The following is a 23,862-nucleotide window of genomic DNA, read 5'->3' as shown; positions in this document are numbered from 1 at the left end:
TAATAATTTATTTTGAAACATTCAAAATGATGTTAGAAGTATCATTTCAACAGTTTTATAATGTATTTTCATCTATCCAGCGAAGTAAAATCTAAGAAAATGCGTTATTTGACCAATTGAAATTTCTAAATAATCAGCTTGTTGGTCTCTTTACTAGTAGAATATATGCTATTCTTGTTGGCGAAGCGTTTTCATACGTGTAAAACTGATTTTCCCTAAGATATTATATTTATCATGGTAATTTACGGCCGTTTATATAATATGTACGTGATATTTTCATGTTAGCCAATAACAGCAATCCGGCTACTTCGGCCGCCATGTTTTTTATATTACGGCCTGCGGATTGGAATCGGTCTTGCATGAGTGTACTGTGATCGTACCCATAGTGTGAATCATCCCTAAGCCTGAAACCATATTCATCATGCTCTGATTTTACGTTTTGCGGAAATATTTCCATTCAGAGAGTTCTGATTACTCTTTCTGTCTGGCGTTTTTTTCTTTGTTTATGCATTTAGCTCACGTGAGTTTCATATTTTTGAAGCATCCGTTTTTCTCGACTCCGATTAGTGATTAGTGTTTTTTTCTTTTTAATTACCCAACATGCCCGTTGTTGTGTTTCTGTGTTAGGCATTTTTAAGTTCTCTCCTAACCTCTACTATGCAGTTTGGGATCTCTAACAGATAGAATGAATACGATTGATTAATTTGTCATTTTCGTCCCCAGTTTTGTCTGCTATTTACAGTGAAGTACTGATTGACGAAATGTTAATATTGAATTGGAGGTGTGGCGTATTAGCTGCTAAAAGTGTAAGAAATGTACGTCTGCTGCGTTTTTCGACGGCTCCCAAGCCGGTATTGGATATAATGGATGATTCAAAAATGCTAGCATGGCAAATACACTCGTATGGTGGTTTAGAAGAGTTACAGTTGTCTAAATCTTTCCGTGTCCCAAAAATCAAGAGTCCGGATGACGTTTTGGTTGAAGTGGCAGCTTCGTCTGTAAACCCTATTGACGTTGCAATGATGAGTAAGTTATGTTATCTTTAATATATTTAAGATATTTTTTTTTGCTGCGTGACCTTTTTTTTTTTTTTTTGAGTGTCACACATGTGTTGTCTGGGATTTCTGAACGTTACGTCCACCAGGCCTACTGCAGGACGGAATTATGACAGCACAATGTCTTTCGGAGTCCAGAGGATGTTACACACTTGAAAATACTATTATTTTTCCTATATCTTTTTATTTCTGGTCAGTGAATGCGTTATACACTGACTGACAAAAAAAAAAAAAAAAAAAAAAAAAAAATTGAAGCATGTGTAAGGAGAGGGGGAAGCAAAATGAAACTTCACGTGTTAAGTGGGTTTGTGATGTTATTTAAGTGATTACAAAGTTGAGTCTACTTGAGAAAGAACTTGGCAGTACAGGCCCACTTATCAGTATGATGTTGTACCCCTTCTGGCCTGGATGCGTGCACTGATTTGGTTGGAAGGCGTGTCATAAAGCCGTTGTATCCTCCCCTGAGGCAAGCTGGCCCACGACTGTTGTAACTGGTCCTTGATATCCTGGATACTGTCACCATCACAATGAGTATGCTTGCCCTCATGTTTCCATGCAGTCAATCAATCAATGAATCAATCAATCAATACTGATCTGTATTTAGGGCAGTCACCCAGGTGGCAGACTCCCTATCTGTTGCTTTCCTAGCCATTTCCTAAATGATTTCAAAGAAATTGGAAATTTATTGAACATCTCCCTTGGTAAGTTATTCCAATCCCTAACTCCCCTTACTATAAATGAATATTTGCCCCAGTTTGTCCTCTTGAATTCCAACTTTATCTTCATATTGTGATCTTTCCTACTTTTATAAATGCCACTCAAACTTATTCGTCTACTAATGTCATTCCACACCATCTCTCCGCTGACAGCTCGGAACATACCACTTAATACCAATATAAATGGTCTGTTATTGGACATTACCGGTATAAATTTTTTCCAGCTAACTCATTCCTGGTTGCCAGCGTTTCGCCCCCGTGTGCTAGGCTGGGCTCATCAGTTGGTACCTAGCACACCTACCAAGACGCTGGATAGTGCGTACCGTGGAGGCCACTGCGTAGGCTAATTGTAGCCACCGGCAGTGCCAATGCACTATGAAAGACATTGTCTCATTATCAAAAATTGATGCCTGCTTGGCCATCAGATGATGTAGATGCTGATTCCCATAGGGAATCACAAATTATTGTTCCGAATGAGTAATTTTATAATACAAATATAAATGGTCCGTTATTGGACATTATAAATTTTTTTCCAGCTAACTCATTCCTGGTTGCCAGCGTTTCGCCCCCGTGTGCTAGGCTGGGCTCATCAGTTGGTACCTAGCACACCTACCAAGACGCTGGATAGTGCATACCGTGGAGGCCACTGCGTAGGCTAATTGTAGCCACCGGCAGTGCCAATGCATTATGAGAGACATTGTCTCATTATCAAAAATTGATGCCTGCTTGGCCATCAGATGATGTAGATGCTGATTCCCATAGGGAATCACAATTGTTCCGAATGAGTAATTTTATAATACTGGAAAAAATAACCTAACAGATAGAATACAACATACCACTTAGTCGAGCAGCTCTTCTTCTTTCTCTCAATTCTTCCCAACCCAAACATTGCAACATTTTTGTAACGCTACTTTTGTCGGAAATCACCCAGAACAAATCGAGCTGCTTTTCTTTGGATTTTTCCAGTTCTTGAATCAGGTAATCCTGGTGAGGGTCCCATACTCTGGAACCATACTCTAGTTGGGGTCTTACCATAGACTTATATGCCCTCTCCTTTACATCGTTACTAAAAGCCCTAAACACCCTCATAACCATGTGCAGAGATCTGTACCCTTTATTTACAATCCCATTTATGTGATTACCCCAATGAATATCTTTCCTTATATTAACACCTAGATACTTACAATGATCCCCAAAAGGAACTTTCACCCCGTCAATGCAGTAATTAAAACTGAGAGGACTTTTCCTATTTGTGAAACTCACAACCTGACTTTTAACCTTGTTTATCAACATACCATTGCCTACTGTCCATCTCACAACATTTTCGAGGTCACGTTGCAGTTGCTCACAATCTTGTAACTTATTTATCACTTTATAGAGAATAACATCATCCGCAAAAAGCCTTCACCTCCGATTCCACTCCTTTACTCATATCATTTATGTATATGAAAACATAAAGGTCCGATAATACTGCCTTGAGGAATTCCCCTCTTAATTATTACAGGGTCAGATAAAGCTTCACCTACTCTAATTCTCTGAGATCTATTTTCTAGAAATATAGCAACCCATTCAGTCACTCTTTTGTCTAGTCCAATTGCACTCATTTTTGCCAGTAGTCTCCCATGATCCACCCTATCAAATGCTTTAGACAGGTCAATCGCGATACAGTCCATTTGATCTCCAGAATACAAGATATCTGCTATATCTTGCTGGAATCCTACAAGTTGAGCTTCAGTGGAATAACCTTTCCTAAAACCGAATTGCCTTCTATCGAACCAGTTATTAATTTCACAAACATGTCTAATATAATCAGAAAGAATGCCTTCCCAAAGCTTACATACAATGCATGTCAAACTTACTGGCCTGTAATTTTCAGCTTTATGTCTATCACCCTTTCCTTTATACACAGGGGCTGCTATAGGAACTCTCCATTCATCTGGTATAGCTCCTCGGACCAAACAATAATGAAATGAGTACTTCAGATATGGTACTATATCCCAACCCATTGTCTTTATTATATCCCCAGAAATGTGATCAATTCCAGCCGCTTTTCTAGTTTTCAACTTTTGTATCTTATTGTAAATGTCATTGTTATCATATGTAAATTTTATTACTTCTTTGGCCTTAGTCTCCTCCTCTATCTCGACATTATCCTTGTAACCAACAATCTTTACATACTGCTGACTGAATACTTCTGCCTTTTGAAGATCCTCACATACACACTCTCCTTGTTCATTAATTATTCCTGGAATGTCCTCTTGGAACCTGTTTCTGCCTTAAAATACCTATACATACCCTTCCATTTTTCACTAAAATTTCTATGACTGCCAATTATGCTTGCCATCATGTTATCCTTAGCTGCCTTCTTTGCTAGTTTCAATTTTCTAGTAAGTTCCTTCAATTTCTCCTTACTTCCACAGCCATTTCTAACTATTTCTTTTCAGCCTGCACCTCCTTCTTAGTCTCTTTATTTCTCTGTTATAATAAGGTGGGTCTTTACCATTCCTTACCACCCTTAATGGTACAAACCTTTTTTCGCATTCCTCAACAATTTCTTTAAACCCATCCCAGAGTTCGTTTACATTTTTATTTACCGTTTTCCACCGATCATAGTTACTTTTTAGAAACTGCCTCATGCCTGCTTTATCAGCCATATGGTACTGCCTAACAGTCCTACTTTTAAGACCTTCCTTTCTATCACATTTATTTTTAACTACCACAAAAACAGCTTCATGATCACTAATACCATCTATTACTTCAGTTTCCCTATAGAGCTCATCTGGTTTTATCAGCACGACATCCAGGATATTTTTCCCTCTGGTTGGTTCCATCACTTTCTGAATCAGCTGTCCTTTCCATATTAACTTATTTGCCATTTGTTGGTCATGCTTCCTGTCGTTCGCATTTCCTTCCCAATTGACATTTGGCATATTCATATCGCCCGCTACATCACATTTCTTTCCATGTCGTTTCCCACATAGCTGACTATCCTATCAAATAATTCCGAATCCGCGTCAGTGCTACCCTTTCCCGATCTGTACACTCCAAATATATCAAGTTGCCTATTATCTTTAGAAATGAGCCTTACACCTAGAATTTCATGTGTCTCATCTTTAACTTTTTCGTAGCTTACAAATTCTTCTTTCACCAGAATGAACACTCCCCCTCCCACCCTTCCTATCCTATCTCTACGATACACACTCCAGTGCCGTGAGAGAATTTCTGCATCCATTATATCATTTCTCAGCCATGATTCAACTCCTATTACAATATCTGGTAAATGTATATCTATTAAATTACTTAATTCTATTCATTTCCTTACAATACTTCTACAGTTCAACACTAACAATTTTATGTCATCCCTACTTGATTTCCAGTTCCCTGTTCCCTTATCACCGCTCCCTAGGCCAGCCCGTTTCCCTGAATGTACCTCCCTATTACCCTTCCAAACAAATTTCCTAACTTATACGTACCACTGCAGTTTAAATGAAGGCCATCCGAGCGCAGATCCCTACCTCCTACCCACCCATTAGGATCTAGAAATTTCACTCCCCGTTTCCCACATACCCACTCCATAGTCTCATTTAAATCCCCAATCACCCTCCAGTCAGTATCCCTTCTACACAGTATTCCACTAATAACAATCTCTGCTTTCTTAAACTTCACCCGTGCTGCATTTACCAGATCCCACACATCTCCAACTATGTTGGTACTTATATCAGCTTGCCTTACGTTGTTGGTACCAACGTGAAACACTACCACCTTCTCCTTCCCCTCCTCCTTCTCTTCTACTTTCCTCAACATCTGCCTCAACCTAATTCCTGGATAACACTCTACCCTGGTACCCTTTCCTCCACACACTTTCCCCACGTGTCTAACGATGGAATCCCCCAACATCGGGCCACTGTCACATCCGAATACCCCACTAATCTGGATATTGCACAATTCGACCAGCCAACCAAATGGAGACCCACAGGAGGCAACTTTCAAAATTTGTCAGGTGCTGATAACGCTGTGCCTCATGAGTATGCGGCATCTCCATGTCCTTCACAGTGGTCACTCAACATCTCTGTTCATGCCTGTTATATACCCTACCTACCGGGCGAGTTGGCTGTGTGGTTAGGGACTTGTAGCTGTGAGCTTGCATCCGGGAGATAGTAGGTTCGAATCCCACTGTCGGCAGCCCAGAAGATGGTTTTTCGTGGTTTACCATTTTCACACCAGGCAAATGCTGGGGCTGTACCTTAATTAAGGCCATGGCCGCTTCCTTCCCACTCCTTGACCTTTCTTATCCCATCGTCCCCATAAGACCTATCTGCGTCGGTGCGAGGTAAAGCCAATTGTACCAGGCCTGGTAACAAGACTAAACACGAATGAAACTAATGCACTCTGGTAGCCGTTCTACCTGTCACAGAGAATTGAAAGTCTAACAGAACTGCCGATGGTATTTACATTTAGATGGCAAGTGCAAATACTTAGGTGTGAGATTTGAAAGTAATTTGCACTGGAAGGGTCATGTTGATGACATTGTTGGGAAAGCATACAGATCGTTACATCTCATAATGAGGCTACTTAAAGGATGCAACAAAGAATTAAAAGAAAAAAGTTACTTAAGTATGGTTCGTCCATTATTGGAATATGCAAACAGTGTTTGGGATCCTCACCAAGAATACCTAATAAAAGAATAGATACTATCTGCGCACTTTTTAGTGATAGATTTACACCCTAGTGCTGAAGTGGTCGACTTCGGTTATCTTCGAGATTCGTATTGGCAACCTTTGAAACACAAACTAAGAATCGCTTATCATCGCTGTGCGACATCTGGCGTACACTTTAAGTACTCGTACTGTTGTTGTTTACACAGCAAAGCCAAACTATAGAATTCATGCTAGGAACACGTTTCGCAACGGGAAATGTTATATAGTATTATATATTGTGTGTGTGAGACACATTTGTTTGCTTAAAATAATAAAGGCTTATAAAATTCATATCGATCGATCATATTATCGATTCAATTCAGATTTCATTTCCATTCAGTTGGCAGTATTAACGGAACCCTTCTTACTTCTCCAACGAGTACAAAAATCTATCACTAAAAAGTGCGCATACTATAGTGTGCAGAGGAAAGCAGCAAGATTTGTAACAGGGGATTTCAGGAGAAAGAGTAGTGTATCAGAAATGTTAAAGGAACTTGGGTGGGATACTTAAGTAAGAGAAGGGAGAAAACTAGACTCATAGGATTATATAGAGCCTATACAAGAGAAGAAGCATGGGGAGATATCCATGAGAGGCTTCAGTTGGAAAACAATTATATCGGCAGGACAGACCATAAATATAAAATTAGAAGGAATTTTAGCAGAAGCGGCTGGGGTAAATTTTCATTCATTGGGAAGGGTGTGAAGGAGTGGAACAGTTTACCAGGGGTAGTGTTTGATCCTTTTCCAAAATCTGTTCAGATATTTAAGAAGAGAATAAACAGCAACAGAGAAAATAAATGAAGTGTTAGAGGGCATTTGACCAGTGCAGGTTATTGTAAATAATAAAATGTGTGTGAATAAAGTAATTGGTCTAAGGAGTTGGACAGCCAAAGTGGGGGACTGCCTGTAGGGGTGAAGTACAGTGGGGACTTCGAGGGCCCTGGGACCGCTACGGTAGCTTTGAAGGTCCTTCAGGAACTCTGAAAAGTGGTGGCAAAAGGGGCTCTGGTTAAGACGCAGCAGGTCGTTATGCTACTTAGGTTCCAGAATGAGCAAAAAAAAAAAGAAAGTAAATAAATGCAATGTAAAGTTTAATCTTATACTAGTTGTATAGTATACTTTGAAGTACTTCCAAATACTGTATATCAGTTGACTATATTTGTAAGTAGTACAGGAGATATTATAAGTAGAATTTTGTAAACAATATAAATTTATTAAGGATGAGCTGTGTGTTTAATAGAAAAAATTGTTAGCGTAAATTGTATGATATTGTATTATAAGAAAATTTTCTTCTCTTGTTAATTTAATATTTAGTGCTTGACAATAATGTATTTTAGTGTACCATTTGCCACCGAGGTAAACACCTCATTTGCAAATAAAGAGATTTTGATTTGATTTGATTTGATTTGATTTGATTTGATTTGATTTGATTTGATTTGATTTGATTTGATTTGATTTGATTTGATTTGATTTGATTTGATTTGATTTGATTTGATTTGATTTGATTTGATTTGATTTGATTTGATTTGATTTGATTTGATTTGATTTGATTTGATTTGATTTGATTTGATTTGATTTGATTTGATTTGATTTGATTTGATTTGATTTGATTTGATTTGATTTGATTTGATTTGATTTGATTTGATTTGATTTGATTTGATTTGATTTGATTTGATTTGATTTGATTTGATTTGATTTGATTTGATTTGATTTGATTTGATTTGATTTGATTTGATTTGATTTGATTTGATTTGATTTGATTTGATTTGATTTGATTTGATTTGATTTGATTTGATTTGATTTGATTTGATTTGATTTGATTTGATTTGATTTGATTTGATTTGATTTGATTTGATTTGATTTGATTTGATTTGATTTGATTTGATTTGATTTGATTTGATTTGATTTGATTTGATTTGATTTGATTTGATTTGATTTGATTTGATTTGATTTGATTTGATTTGATTTGATTTGATTATTGACCTCTGACCATTTCTTCTAGGTGCTTCAATTTTTTTTTTTGTCAGGCTGTGTAGTTATGCAAAACAATACAAGTAGTTTTACTGCTCCTGCCAGAGGTGTTATGTAACAGTGTTGGTGATTGTTTTAACTGGAAGTACAAATAGTCACCCATCCTCTATGTAACACTAATCAGAGAGAAAAATTGGAAGGGATCCAAGATTTCGAAAAAGGAAGTTATTGCCCGAAGAAAGACCAGGGCCACGAAGGGCGTGAAAATGAAAGACTTTGTAGGCTTCCATACGTTATACCATCGGGGTTGGAAAAGGACAAGAGACAAGAGTTGATCAAGGGATGTCGGATATGATAGATGAAAGTGAGGAGCCTGACACAAATTAGTGGAAGTAATGGCAGGACTCAGCAAATGGCTCTGTCTTTTATGACAGGCAGGGGATACATTGGGTGTTATTCTATCGTTCTATCGTCCCCACAAACAGGGGGTTGTATGTAGCATAACATTTAAAACAAATTGACAAATTAACTGCATTAAATTTCTTGTTAGTATTTGATAACACTGAAGGGGTTTTGGTCCAGGTCAAGAAAGTTAAATAATATGGCTGGACATATCACATTGAACATGTGGCACATTCATATCTGCAGGCCATCTGGCTGGACAGGTTAAGACCCAAATGGGGATCATGTGGCACTTTAAAATTTTCAGGCCATCTTGCTGGCAGGTTAAGACCCAGATGTGTCTTTACTCCATGAGTTTGTATTTATGAGGTTTTAAGTAAAAAAAAAAAAAAAAAAAAAAAATGAAATGGCGTATGGCTTTTAGTGCCAGGAGTGTCCGAGGACAAGTTCGGCTCGCCAGATGCAGGTCTATTGATTTGACACCCGTAGGTGACCTGCGCGTCGTGATGAGGATGAAATGATGTTGAAGACGACACATACACCCAGCCCCCGTGCCAGCGGAATTAACCAATTACGGTTAAAATTCCCGACCCTGCTGGGAATCGAACCCGGGACCCCTGTGGCCAAAGGCCAGTGCACTAACCATTTAGCCATGGAGCCAGACAGGTTTTTAGTGAAAAGGGACATCAATCCTAAATCTGGAGGAGTTGATTTGTTTCTTTCATAATATTTGAATGATGGTGCGTCCCTTTGACTGCTACTACGAAACTTGTGGACTTTGTTACATTACGATGACTGTTATCTGTTGTGGTTCTACTCCTACAAACTACTACCAACGGAAAATCTGATCGTAAAAACAAGACTAGTTCGATGAAACTAACTAATTCAGCAACCCTCAAAATTAAAACATGAAGCTGAATTCCAAACGGATCCAAGATTTTAATTTTAAGATTCCAATAAGTTTTAACTATAATTACGACTCAAGTTTTAACATAGAAGTCAAATTACAATTGTTTTTAATAAACTAGAACTTTGCGAAAACAATTTTCAACATTTGAAGACACTGTGTTTTGGATGTCAGTATCTTTAGCATTAATGGTTATTCCAATTTTAGTATAGTCATTCATATTGTTAAACTATGAATGTGTTCATAAATTCTTATGTTTATATATTTTATTACTTTATTGTTAGAATTATAATTAAGCACAAATTTGTCAAAACAATTCAAATACGACAGGTCTTAACCTTGAGATGATTATATAGGCTGAGGATGCTTAAAATTCAAGCGAAACATGTCCCTATAAAACAGTTTTGTAGCATTATGATCTAACAACATAAAACCAATTGTATTGAAAAGGTGGAATAAAAAAAAAAAATTAAAAATCACAATATTGTAAGCATATTATAGCAAATTCAATACGGGTCTAATCGTGAGATTAGTTACATGTAATAAGTGGTATGTTTCGAGCTGTCATTGGAGAGATGGCGTGGGAGGACATCAGTAGATGAATAAGTTTGGATGGAGTCTTTAAAAGTAGGAAAGATCACAATATGAAGATAAAGTTGGAATTCAAGAGGACAAATTGGGGCAAATATTTGTTTATAGGAAGGGGAGTTAGGGATTGGAATAACTTACAGATGTTCAATAAATTTCCAGTTTCTTTGCAATCATTTAAGAAAAGGCTAGGAAAACAACAGATAGGGAATCTGCCACCTGGGTGACTGCCCTAAATGCAGATCAGTAGTGATTGATGATTGAATTGTTCTTCTTGTGCTAGCAATTCCATGGTCTCGAGGTAGTTACCTTTATTTACGGAGTCATTACTCTCGTCATGCCCACAGAATGGAAGTTCTTGTTTTTCGAGAAAACACACAACTTGAACTAACCTGCCAAGAATCCATCTATTATGATTTACTAACTCATTATGCTTTAGAGCTGCAAGACGAGCTACTTCTGATAAGGCATGCTCTATTCTACTCCTGCCGAGAAGAAGAAAACGCTCACTGTTCTGAATATGTCTTTTTGAAATCTGGTGTTTACGTGCTCTTCTATGAAAATTTTTTAGGGTACTGATGCCACCCTCATTCCATTCACTATCACCTCCAAATAATATGCAAATGTAACAATAAAACTTACAATCTGTCACACTTGCTGTAAGCCATGTGTAATCCTTATACCATTGGGACTGGAAAGTTCTTATTTGGTTTCCATCCTTTTGCACAATTTTCAATAATGGCTGTGGCTGCTTGTCTTTCAGGGCACCTTTTTCTTCGAAAGACAAAGAAGAAAATGGAGTTCAAAGCAAGTATGTAATAAGATCATTACTTTCATGCGTTATACACGGATTTAAAAGCTACTGGCAACTCTTTTCACAAAACACAGACCACTAATAATAAGTTGTAAACTTCACAGATCAACAGATCACAACATAAACATTAACTCGTAACTCGAGACTTGGAGACTAGACTCCCAGCTAGGTTTCAGAGCGAGCACTTACCGCTGCATGACGTCATACGTTGTCATAGCAACCAGCACAAGCCCTGCCTGCTAGCAGGAAAGTAAGAGTCTGGCTGAAGCCAGACTCAAAGCCTAGGTTCAGTGCTCTGTGAGTAGCGCGGCAGAGCGGAGAGCCGTGAAGTCTGTTAAGTTTATTAGACATAATTTTCGTGCTTTATATCAATAATTTATTATTCGTATTTTGTCTGGGGAATCTGAGACTCTTAGATTCCCCCCTAACTTCGCCACTGATAATTTTCCAACATTGTCAACATCATTTCTAACATACTGAAGCTGATATTCAGCACTGTTCACAGTTCTGTTGTAATCAGTGTATTCACAAGGATGAGATAACAACTACACTCACTGCATCACTTTGCTGATGTTCATTGTTTGGTCTTTGGTCACACTTTTTGCTTCATATGGAGGTCCATGCCAGACAGCATTTTGTCAGTGTCCCTATGTCGCCATTTGTTTCATGACAGAAAAATTAAAGGAAGATTCTAACACTATTACTGTACTCCACCATCTGCTTTTGACATCATGGATCAACATAATAAAATACAAAGCATTAGTTTAAGAGTGACCTGCATTTTTACATTTATTAGTTCATCTAATATTTTGCTTTCTTTTCCAGATGGCTATGGTTCTACGATTCTCAATGGACTACGACAAGCTGAAGCATGCAGTATTAGTCCAATAATAGAATTTCCACTTACTCTTGGTCGTGACTTTTCTGGGCGTGTCATAGGAAAAGGACATAATGTTGGCAATAACTTTAACATCGGTGATGATGTGTGGGGAGTACTGCCACCTCATAGACAAGGCTCACATGCCCAGAGAGTTCTTATTAGTCAGTCTCTGGTATGTAAACAAAAATGTTGTTCTGCTGAATACATAAGTAATTTTTGCTGCTATTTATTTATTTATTTATTTATTTATTTATTTATTTATTTATTTATTTATTTATTTATTTTTTCACAAAGACAAAGTACAATATATTGATTATAAAAGAAAGTCATTGGTGGATAGTCTCCTTGCACCAATTCTCATCAGTTTTTACACTACTGATCAAACTATGGGGCTGAATACCAGGCTGATGATCATGGTGTTGGAGCTCAGTATGGATCATTTTGGGAAGTAGAGTTCAGGCTGCAGAACTGCCTCAATGAATTGTCCATTAACAACTACCTTAACCCCTTAATGGGCATTAATTTTCCACGTGTTATGTTTGTTTTTTGTTTTTTGTTTTCAGATAATTTTTCATCACCAAGAAAATGTTTAAATATTGTTAATGGTTCTGGATTATCTCTAAAGTTAGCATGAATCCCACTGTTGCCGGTAAAATCTAATCTTGCATGGCCGTCCAAGCGTAACCCAGTCAGCCTGAACGTATTACATTTCTTCACGTTTGTGTTTGTCATCGTGGAATTCATCACTCGATTTGGAAGAATAATTATCACTTTCATCGCAAAGCAAGAGTATTCGTTCAATATCACTGCTAAATTACTTTGTTTGTTTACACTTGGGGGTTTTAGCGCGGAAGGCATATTGCATTGGCTGCTGACCCCATGGGAAACGTATGCACGGTCACATGAATTCTACGCGGAGTACGATATTCCATGGAAATAAAGTGTAGTACTTCGTTGCAAAATAATGCCAATAAATGTCAGAAGTATCCATAAACTTCTGATGATTATAAGAGATTGACGCAATCTGCAATAAACACACGAACTTGGATGACGCTTATAAGCGGTTCACGCAACTTGCGAATAATTACCTTTGCGATTATAAGCGGTTGACGCTGAGAACGGGTTAAGCCAAATCCTAGGAAAGCACAAATTACACTTTTTTATCGACGTAATCGTGCTGCTAATCCCAACCTTAACATCATTTGGGATGGAAGGGAGTTGGGGTTCAGCTTGATGGGTCTCTTACTTTTAGAACACATTGTCATTCTGTCATTATGAAGGTCAGAGCCAGAATCAATCAATCAATAAACCACCAGTGATATTTATTTAGGGCAGTTGCCCGGGAGGCAGTTTGCCTATCATTTGTTTACTTAGTTTTTTCTTAAATCATTTCACCTTGTAAGACAGGGAGGTTATACTGTAGATGTTATTCTACCGTTTCAACCCACAAGGGAAAATAAAGCTGATATAATTTATTTTTCCCTCTGACATAAAATTGAAGTAGGTATATTGCCTGCTGCTAGTTACTTCCATTATGTGGGAAGGAGTACAAAAATAACGGCAAAGAACTTGATAAAAGCTTTTCCTAGTCCTAAAGGACAAGCTTGCCAGTGTAAAACTTAACTAGAATGCTTTCTCACCATAATAAATTCAAATATGGTCGATGAAGTTGTTACACACAAATACGTTTATTGACAGGGTAAAAGTGCAACATCCAGAAGATCGAGAAAGATATTTTAGAGAAACGACAAGATCGGAAAGTTTAGCTCTTTTTGGTGCCTTGTTCTTGATAGCTGTGAAAGAGTAAACCGCACCAACTTATTGGAATTGTTAAACGGAACCGGAATGTTAATATTGTGGGCTAACTTCAGTGAACGTCGCTTTCGATTACTGTTGAGAAGTCTTCGATTTGATGATGTTAATACTAGGACTGAACGTACGGAAAATGACAAACTGGTCGCTATTCGTGAATTTCTCAATAACTTCGTTGCAGACTGTCGAAGTTCATATTGTCTTGGTAAGTTTGTAACTATAGATGAAATGAGTTGCATTTCATGGCCTCTGTAGTTTTATACAGTGTATGGCCAAAAAGCCCGCCAAATATGGCCTCATAGTTTATGCGATGTGCGATTCCCGAACTTTCTATACTTACAATTTGGAGGTATACTCTAGGAGAAACCAGGGTATTATGAAGTTTCAAATAAGCCTTTTGATGTGGTAAAGAGGTTGAGCGAGCCAATAAAAAATACCAACTGAAATGTGACTACTGATAAATATTTCATTAGCTATCCCTTGGCCGAATGCCTACTGGAACAAGGTCTGACCTTTGTAGGCACCCTGAAGAAGAACAAACGAGAAGTTCCGCCAGAGTTTGTGACTGAAAATAGACATCTAGTTCCCGGAGCATACCAGTTTGGATGCCAATACGGGAAAAGCCTTGTATCAGTGGTTACAAAAAAGAAAAAAGTTGTTAGTTCTATCAGCGATGCATGATGTTGAAATTGTTCAGGAATCTGGGGAAACATTCCACATCATGGATTACAATGCCACCAAAGGAGGGGTGGGTAGAGTGGACTTATTCGACTTCCAGACAAACACAAAGGTGGCCGATGGTATTGTTTCATCGCTTCCTCAGTATTGCTGGAATAAATTCATACATAATATATCAAGCAAACAACGCAGAGAAAAAACACTTCTAGGAGAGAATATACTTTCAAATTGGCGATGGCACTCATGGAGGAAAACTTGAAACACCATGCAACGATTTGGTCTCTTCCAAAGGATTTGCATGTTTTCTTGGAACAGTACAGGGATAGTGCACCGATTGGAGGTTCAGCAAGTGCTTCAAGGACGCGATGTATCTGTTATCGTTGTGGATCAAAAAAGAACAACCATACTCGTCTACAGTGCCACAAATGTGAAAGATTTGTCTGCAAAAAAAGCATTCACGGCAAGAAATTTCCTGTGATGCTTGCCTCAAGGAGTTGGAAGAGGAAGATATGGTGTGGTTGATTGCAAGGAAAGTTATTGTACTACATGACTTAAGTTCCTTTCATGCTTGCCGCCATTTCCATTTATTTTTTTCATTGAAGGATTGTCTTTCGCGTCTTAAAACAAACGCAAATAACTGAATTTTCTAATTGTAGACACTATTTAGCCATTTAAGATGTTTTACGGGCATGTAACATTACTATGTGTCAGACAAGACTGAATTAAGTGCTCAGGAATGTTATTTTCTATATTATGTTTAGTTCAAGAGTGTCATTAAAAGTGCTTGATTTCTTATACTTCGAAAATATTTGCTCATTTTCATTCTCTACAGTTATTAAATGCTATATTGTGTCTCAGACGACTGAATTATTTGTTCAATTTATCATTCATGCCACTGTCTATTTATGGGAATGTTATCAACTATTTTTAATAAAGTCTGTTGTGTGCTTTGTGGAAATGTATATGAAGTTATTCATTTCAGTTTCCGATGATTCATTGCATGTAAATCGAGTACTGCTTATGTAAAAAAAAAAAAAAGGGCGGCCATATAGCCGCCGCGCGCCCGCCTGGGAGATCCAGGTATGCGCGCCCACTGGAAGGTTAAATAAAGAACTTTATTTTACAGATATTAAAGATCAAGACTCTTCATTCACTCAATTAGTTTCAACATTTGGAGATACATTTTTTAACAAGGCATATTTTTCATAAGAGTTCATCTATTTGCTTAAATGTAACAAAAACTTTTCAGTCTGTCAAACACACTGCAACTACAACATAAATTGTAACACTATAAACATATCTGTAAAAATAGTGTGTATTTTTGCAGGTTTTTACAAGCCTTCCTGCTGCTTTAAATAAGCCAGCTGATGATGAATTGGACCACTGGTGCTGGTTTCCCAGCCAGGAAATGCATCGTCACCCAGGGCCTCTTCTTCCATTTACTTTTCCTTGAAGTATGAGTTGTGGGAGGTGGTATTTCTCGTTACGCATAATGTGGCCAAAGTATACTGTCTTCCTTTCTTTGATGGTCTTTGTTACTTCTAGTTACTTCTGTAAAAATAGCGTGTATTTTTACAGGTATGTTTATAGTGTTATAATTTATATTGTAGTTGCAGTGTGTTTCATAGACTGAAAAGTTTTTGTTACATTTAACTAAGTCGACACTGAAAAGTATGGCTTCATTCCTAACAAAAAACAAAAAAAATCTATGTGCTTATTTCAATTGATTATCCATCCAACACACTTAAAACGAAAACTTTATCCATGATGTATTCAATTATTCTATGTGATACAACAATGATATTTGAAACTCGATTATTAAAATTATTTGATTATCCCTTCACTAGTTGTATGTATCTTCTTCTGGAAGTGCCATATCCTCAATGGACGTTGGTAGTCAATCTGGTCCAGCCCTCCCTTCTGCTCTAAATAAGCCATCTGGTCCAGGCCTCCCTGCTACTCTAAATAAGCCAGCTGATGATGAATTGGACCACTGGTGCAAGTTTCCCAACCAGGAAATGCATCATCACCCAGGGCCTCTTCTTCCATTTACTTTTTCTCGAAGTATGAGTTGTGGGAGGTGGTATTTCTCGTTACGCATAATGTGGCCAAAGTATGCTGTCTTTCTTTCTTTCTTTGATGGTCTGTGTTACTTCTAGTTGTTTTCTCATGCACTGCATGATACAACCAACATTTATGTATGTTCAGTCTTCAGCCCTAAGGCTGGTTGGATCCCCAACAGCTCTGCCATCAGCTGTCATAGATGGCCTAGGCATCACTGAAGAGGCGTACTAGGGAAATGAGGAGTGAGGTAGTTTCCGTTGTTTTCCTCACCGAGCCAGAAGTTCCTATTACATGTCAGACTGCCAAGCCCACTGAAAAGCATGCACCAACCGGCCCTATGAACAATGTTTTCACACCATTCATAGCAGGGACTGGCTGCACAAGGAATGGCATTACTAGCATCGCTCATACCTCAGTCACTTTCATATTGTCAAAGCCAAGGATAAGACAGAGACAGATCAGTACAAGGAAAATAAAAGAGAAGGAATAGTTACAGAAGTTAAAACTAAAAATCCTTTAAAATTGAATAATCACTATCTCTTGTCATGAAGTGATTTCTTCTTGCGGAAAAACTACTAAAAATAAGGAAGGAGGAAAACGGTGACTTGCTCCTTAACAGCATGGTCGAGAAAGTACACGAGTACAAATCTTGCCTGTTCAAAATCTTTTCAGAGAACTGCCGTTCATAGGAGAGAGGGATAATTTATTGCATTCCATTTGAACTTCCCATCTTTGTTCATTTCAAATTATGTCACGTAACTTGACGATATTTGCAGAGTTGAAAATTCATAATTAATATGAATAGTTTAAAAAAAACAAAAATCAAACCAACTCCACGTAAACAATATTTCACAGTCGACTCTGACACTGGTTTTTCTCTAGTTCTGTTGGTTTCAGTGCAGATGTCCACAGCTAAGCCTTCTTTTACGCTTGCTTGAGATTACAGTGTGTTTGTCTTCAGCAGCAGATGTTGACGTCCACTACATACTCTATCTTTGTCTGTCTTGTCTTCGCTTCAAAACATATTCAGAAATCCCTCATTTTGCAGCAGTCTGGTTGTTTGACTAACCAGTTGTCTTGTAGGTATATGCCATAGCACGATTTTCTTCACTTATGCTAGATTTTTTCACTATTTTTGCAGCGAGTCTCTAGCAGGATATCCATTTCATGGAAAAACAGGGAAAACACAGGGATATAAAAATGCAGAAAATATACTGGGAAATCATCATCATCATCATCATCATCATCATTTCCCTTTATCCAGCTGTAGCCGGGTAGGGGCAAATATGGTTCTTCTCCACTTTCTTCGGTCTTTCCACCACTCCTCCTCCAACACTGTGTCCCAATCCAGATTTCTTTCTATAATGCTGCGTTGGATGGTATCCTTCCATCTCAATCGTGGTCGTCCACGGCCTCTCCTTCCTTGGATTTGCATTTCCATCACCTTTTTTGGCATTCTTTCGTCGCTCATTCACTTTATGTGCCCAAACCATCTTAGTCGGCTCTTCTCTATTCTGTCATTCATTTTTTCCACTCCAATTTCTTCCCGGATTTTCTCATTCCTTATTTTGTCTCTTCTACTCTTCTGTATCATACTCCTCAAGAATTTCATTTCGGCTGCCTGTATTCGACTCTCATCCTTCTTTGTCATTGTCCAAGTTTCTGCTCCGTAAGTTGTTATGGGTACGTAATACATCTTGTACGTAGTATCCTTTGCTTCCATTGGCACATCTTTGTCCCATAACATATTTCTTACACTATGATAGAAACAACTTCCATCTTGAATCCTTTTACTAATCTCAGCATCCAGTCGAGCATTCTCCATTAATTCACTCCCCAGGTATTTAAACGTTTCCACTACTTCCAGGGGCTTGTCTGCAAGTCTAATCTGACCTTTCCCTTCTTTCTCCCCTCTAGTCATAACAAGAGTTTTACTCTTTTCTACACTTATTTTCAATCCACATTCTTCAATCTTCCCATTCACCACATTCAACTGTTCTTGAACCTTCCTGTCGTCTTCTCCCCAAATCACAATATCATCTGCAAATAACATCATGTTCATTTCTCTTCCTCCATATGCTGCTTTTGCTGTTCTCATGATGTCATCCATTACTATTGTAAACAAGATTGGTGATAGAACACTTCCCTGTCTCAGCCCACTAGTTATTTTGAACCAACTTGTCCTGCCAACTTGTGTTTGCACGCAACTACAACATTCCTTATACAATGCCATGATCATTTTTATTAATCCCTGTCCAATTCCTTTTTGCTCCAGACTGTCCCAAACTTTCGTCCTAGGGACACTGTCATATGCCTTTTCAATATCAATGAATGTCATCACCATATCATTCCTGTACTCCCAATGCTTTTCCATTAGTTGTCTCATAATGAAAATGGGCTCTATTGTTGACCTTCCACTTCTGAAACCAAACTGATTTTCCTGTATCTGCTTCTCAACCCTCAACCTTATTCTACTTTCCAGTATCCTTTCCATTATCTTAGCAACATGGGATATTAGAGTAATTCCCTTGTAGTTCTTCAAAACTTTCTTATCACCTTTCTTGAAAATTGGGATGATTATTCCTTTTTGCCAATCCTCAGGGACCTCCTTATTCTCCCAGACATTCCTGAGAACCCGATATGTCCACTGCAGGCCTACAGCTCCAGCTGCCTTTATCATCTCCACTGAAATTTCATCTATTCCAGCAGTTTTTCCATTCTTCATCTTTCTTACTGCCATTTCAATTTCATTCATTGTAATTTCTTTATCCATTTCTTCGTCAACTAATTGCCTTTCCTGGTCGTCCATTGAATGACTGTCATCCGTTCTTCAAATCAAATCAAAATCTCTTTATTTGCAAAAGGTGTCTACCTCGGTGGCAAATGGTACACTAAAATACATTATTGTCAAGCACTAAATTTTAAATTAACAGGAGACGAAGAAAATTTTCCTAGAATACAATATTATACAATTTACGCTAATAATTTTTTCTATTAAACACACACATCATCCTTAATAAATTTATATTGTTTACAAAATTCTACTTATAATATCTTACAAACATAGTCAACTCATATATAGTACGGTATGTGAAATTACTTCTAATAATACTATATAACTGGTATAAGATTAAAATTAACACTGAATTTATTTACATATTTATATTTTACCCATTTTGGAACCTAAGTAGCATAACGACCTGCTGCGTCTTAACCAGAGCCCCTTTTGCCACCACTTTTCAGAGTTCCTGAAGGGCCTTCACAGCTACCGTAGCGGTCCCAGGGCCCTCGAAGTCCCCACTGTACTTCACCCCTACAGGCAGTCCCCTACTTGGGCTATCCAAACTCCTTAGACCAGGGGATGGAATTAATTTAATCACACACTTTTATTATTTACAATATCCTGCACTGGTCGAATGCCCTCTAACATTTAATTTATTATCTCTGTTGTTGTTTATTCTCTTCTTGAATATCTGTACAGATTTTGGAAAAGGATCAAACACTACCCCTGGTAAACTGTTCCACTCCTTCACGCCCTTCCCAATGAAAGAAAATTTACCCCAATCGCTTCTGCTAAAATTCCTTCTAATTTTGTACTTGTGGTCAGTTCTACCAATATAATTATTTTCCAGCAGCTTCTGAAAATACTCTCTCCATCTATTTCTTATTTCTTCTGGCCTTGTTAAAATTATGCCACCTTCATCCTTCACAAATCTGGTGTTTACTTGATCTCTCTTTTTGTTTCTTAAGATACCATACAGTAATTTCTTGCTGCCCTGCGTATCATCTCTCAATTTCTGTGTGAATAAGGCCCAGCTTTTCCTCTTTTCTTCCTCCACTACTTTCTTGGCCAAATTCTGTGCCTCCACATATTTTCTTCTACTTTCTTCAGTCTTAGATGTTTTCCATGCTTTCCATGCCATTTTCTTTTCCTTCACTTTAATCTTTACCCTATCATTCCACCAGTGTGTTTCTTTGTCTTTCACATTTCCTGATGTTCTACCACACACCTTTCCTGCACATCCAACCAGTGCTTCCTTAAATCTTTTCCATTCCTCTTCAACATTCCCCACCTCTGTCCTGGGTACCAAGGGTATTATTTCTCTTTGAAATTCTTCTTGTATGCTTTTCTCCTTCAACTTCCATACTTTAATTCTTTTCTCTCTTCTTAATTGGGGTTTTTCAATCTTTCCAACTTTCAATTTTGCTATCACAACTCTATGATCTCCACCAAAGGCTTCTTCAGGCATGGCTGTTACATCTACAAGCTTCTTCCGGTGTTCTTTCTCTATGATTATATAATCAATCATGGTCTTTGTTCGTCTGTCTCCCCAGCCATACCTTGTAATCTTCTGACTGCTCTTCTTCCTAAACCAGGTGTTTCCAACAATCATTTGATTCCTCATGCAAAAATCCACCAACAACTCACCTTCTGGATTTACATTTCCATATCCAAAGAGCCCTACAACATCTTCCTTTCCTTGTCTTTCCATTCCAACTTGTGCATTTAGATCTCCCATCAATAGTACTTCCTTATCTTCTATCTGTCTCCACTTCCTCTAAGAAGTCCTCTAGATGTTCATCTAGAGGACTGGGAAATGTCACATAAAAATTAAGCTGTCAATCTAAGACTGGCCCTAACGGAATGATCGAGCGAGACGTGTGTGGATGTCATGCTTGTCATATGCAGCGGGTAGTACTTTGAGATAGAGAGACAGATAGACTGAGTGATAATGTAATTCCAGGTCTTTACTTTGATAGTAAAATGAAATGTTCATAGATAATAACTTTCCCCCATTAATTTTTAAATTGCCTTATTCTCATTAAACCAAAACTTAATTTGTAATAATATAAATTAAAAAGACAAGAACTCTTGTCCTCTTAATGTTCCTTTTAGAATGCCTAGTGTTTAAATATGTGCTAACTATTATGGATTGCCCATAGTTATTATGGATTTCACTTCACTATCAAGGAGAAACTATTATGGAAAAGAGAAATTATTACAAAAAAAAAAATCTACAAAGAAAGGGTTATGTCAGTGGGGCTTATTTGGTGTTTTATTTCTATGCACACTTGTTGACCAGCACAGCTAGCCACAACTCAGAGTGAAATCGGAGCCAGTTTGCTCCCCATTGTTGAGGAACAAGAGCAGCTGAGACAGCATGGAGGGACAGTGCATGACGTAATACGTACTGAAGGCCAGTGGGGATGCGCATTATTCTCACACCATATGATGTTCAAGCGTATATTTATTTATAGAGTAAAACAAGGCAAGAAAAGTGTTCACTGACAAATGAAAAATACAGCAGTGTGCAGTATGTCCTTATGTAAATTTTCGCGATTAACTAAAGTTTTAGATACATGCATTTATTGAAAGAAAATCGTCGAAAATTTATTTATCCTCAGTCACAATTTTCCCGCATTGATCGATCGTACGTAAGAAAAATATACGCAAAAGTTTTTTTATTTATTTAGTGGGACTGCTCAATACTCTTAGCATATAATAGCGGCATCCTGTTACACGAGAATGTGAGAGCGATTCGGTGTTGCTAGTCTTGAACAAGGATCTTGTAGGCTGGAGTGCTGTATGCAGGTTATTCACGCGCGACCTCACTACGAGCCTTCTGGTGGCAACGGTTCTCCTCGGCCCATTAACTACCCCTAGAAGTATTCTTATTTACAAGAATTAAAACATAGACAGCATAAAACTCAAATTTGCCACCATTTTCTGTGTTGGTATAGGCTGGCTAGGCTGCCAACTTCATTGAAAAAGAAGAGAAAATTGCGCAGTGCGCCAGATACATTTTAATATTAGTCACAGGTTGATTAATCATGTCGTACCTTGTGGTGTGTGTGGGATGCTAGAGGCCTGTTGACCGCTTTGTTGCTCTCTGCCCAAAAGTCTTGTTACAAGCCGGACCTAACCAAGCCAGACCAATAATCTTTTCTGATAGCCTAGTCTTGTAACTAGTTCCTAAGTTGGCAGCTTCGCACAAGCCACTGTGACATCGTTTGAGACACGGCGCATTGAATTTCTAACCTCTGTGACATCATCTGAGCTGAGCTGCGGAAGCCGCGCCATGTTGGGTATGTAACCTATCATTTGCAAAGGATCTACGGAATATTTTCCTAAAATACAGGTTATCGCCATAATATCCACGTATATCTTTAATTTGCAACAAGAGAACTGGACTTAAAGGTTTTCAATTATTACAAAATGTGAAACGGAATGGTGTAAAAGTCACTCTTTTTATTTTCATCTCGTAGGCCTATATCATGGTTGCAATATTTTGATACCGGTATGTATAGTATGAACTAAATGGTTAGCAAGTGTTGGCCTTTGGTTCAGGGGGTCTCGATTGTGTCGAGGATTTTAACTTTCCTTGGTTAATACCAACAGTTCGGAGGCTGTCTGTTTGCTGAATTAAACATTAGAATTCATCTTAGGTAGGGCCGCATTTTCATATGCGCATTGATTGCCTATCACGCGACAACTCAAAAGACCTGCACCTGGCTCCGGAGGCCACGCGCCATTATTTGTTGTTTTTATAATAATATATCACTTTTAAAAAAATTTCGAAGTTATTATACACGAGAATTCAAGAACAACTTGACTGTGAACTTGGAGAATACCAAGGAGGCTTTCGTCCAGGGAGAAGTTGTCCAGATCAAATTATCAGTTTAAAGTGGATTATGAAGCATCATAGGGTTAGAAACAAAAAGTTAGTTATCACTTTTCTTGATTTTAAAAAGGCGTATGATAGTATCCATCGTGAGTCATTATTGAATATCCTAAAAGAATTTGGTTTACATCCAAAACTTACTCGCCTTATTGGAATTACCCTTAAGAACACTAAATTTAAAGTCAGATTTAGAAATGAACTCTCAAAGCCATTTGACATTAATACTGGACTTCGGCAGGGAGATGGACTCTTACCATTATTGTTTAATTGTGTGTTGGAAAAAATCATCCGGGAATGGAATAAGATGTGTCAACCTAACATCAAGATTGGCAGAAAAATAAGACTTAATTGTTTAGCATTCGCTGATGATCTTGCACTACTTGCTAATGATATGGAAGAAGCTAAATTGCAAATAGAAGAACTTGATAACATAGCAAGAAAAGTTGGATTGCAAATTTCATATGAAAAAACAGAAATAATGCCAACCTTCCCTGTTACAGCACCAACCATTACCTTAGCCAATACCAAACAAATTAAAATTGTGAATAAGTTTAAATATCTTGGTGAAATTATAACTTGGAACACCAATGAAAAA

At 37.8% G+C, this 23,862-nt stretch overlaps 1 protein-coding gene across 1 annotated transcript in view; it reads left to right on the top strand.

Moving 5' to 3' along the window:
- The first annotated feature begins 407 nt into the window (after positions 1 to 407).
- Positions 408 to 23,862, top strand: part of LOC136857240 (reticulon-4-interacting protein 1 homolog, mitochondrial) — a 71,927-nt gene continuing 48,472 nt past the window's right edge. Inside the window, exons 1-3 of the mRNA XM_067135728.2 lie at positions 408 to 520; positions 724 to 1,026; positions 11,976 to 12,202. Coding sequence (XP_066991829.2) covers positions 762 to 1,026; positions 11,976 to 12,202 — 492 coding nt within the window. The 5' untranslated portion in view covers positions 408 to 520; positions 724 to 761. The remainder of the gene's footprint in view (positions 521 to 723; positions 1,027 to 11,975; positions 12,203 to 23,862) is intronic.

The sequence above is a fragment of the Anabrus simplex genome, chromosome 1 (assembly GCF_040414725.1).
Source record: "Anabrus simplex isolate iqAnaSimp1 chromosome 1, ASM4041472v1, whole genome shotgun sequence".
Lineage (NCBI taxonomy): Eukaryota > Metazoa > Arthropoda > Insecta > Orthoptera > Tettigoniidae > Anabrus > Anabrus simplex.
This window is presented reverse-complemented; position numbering and strand designations above follow the sequence as displayed.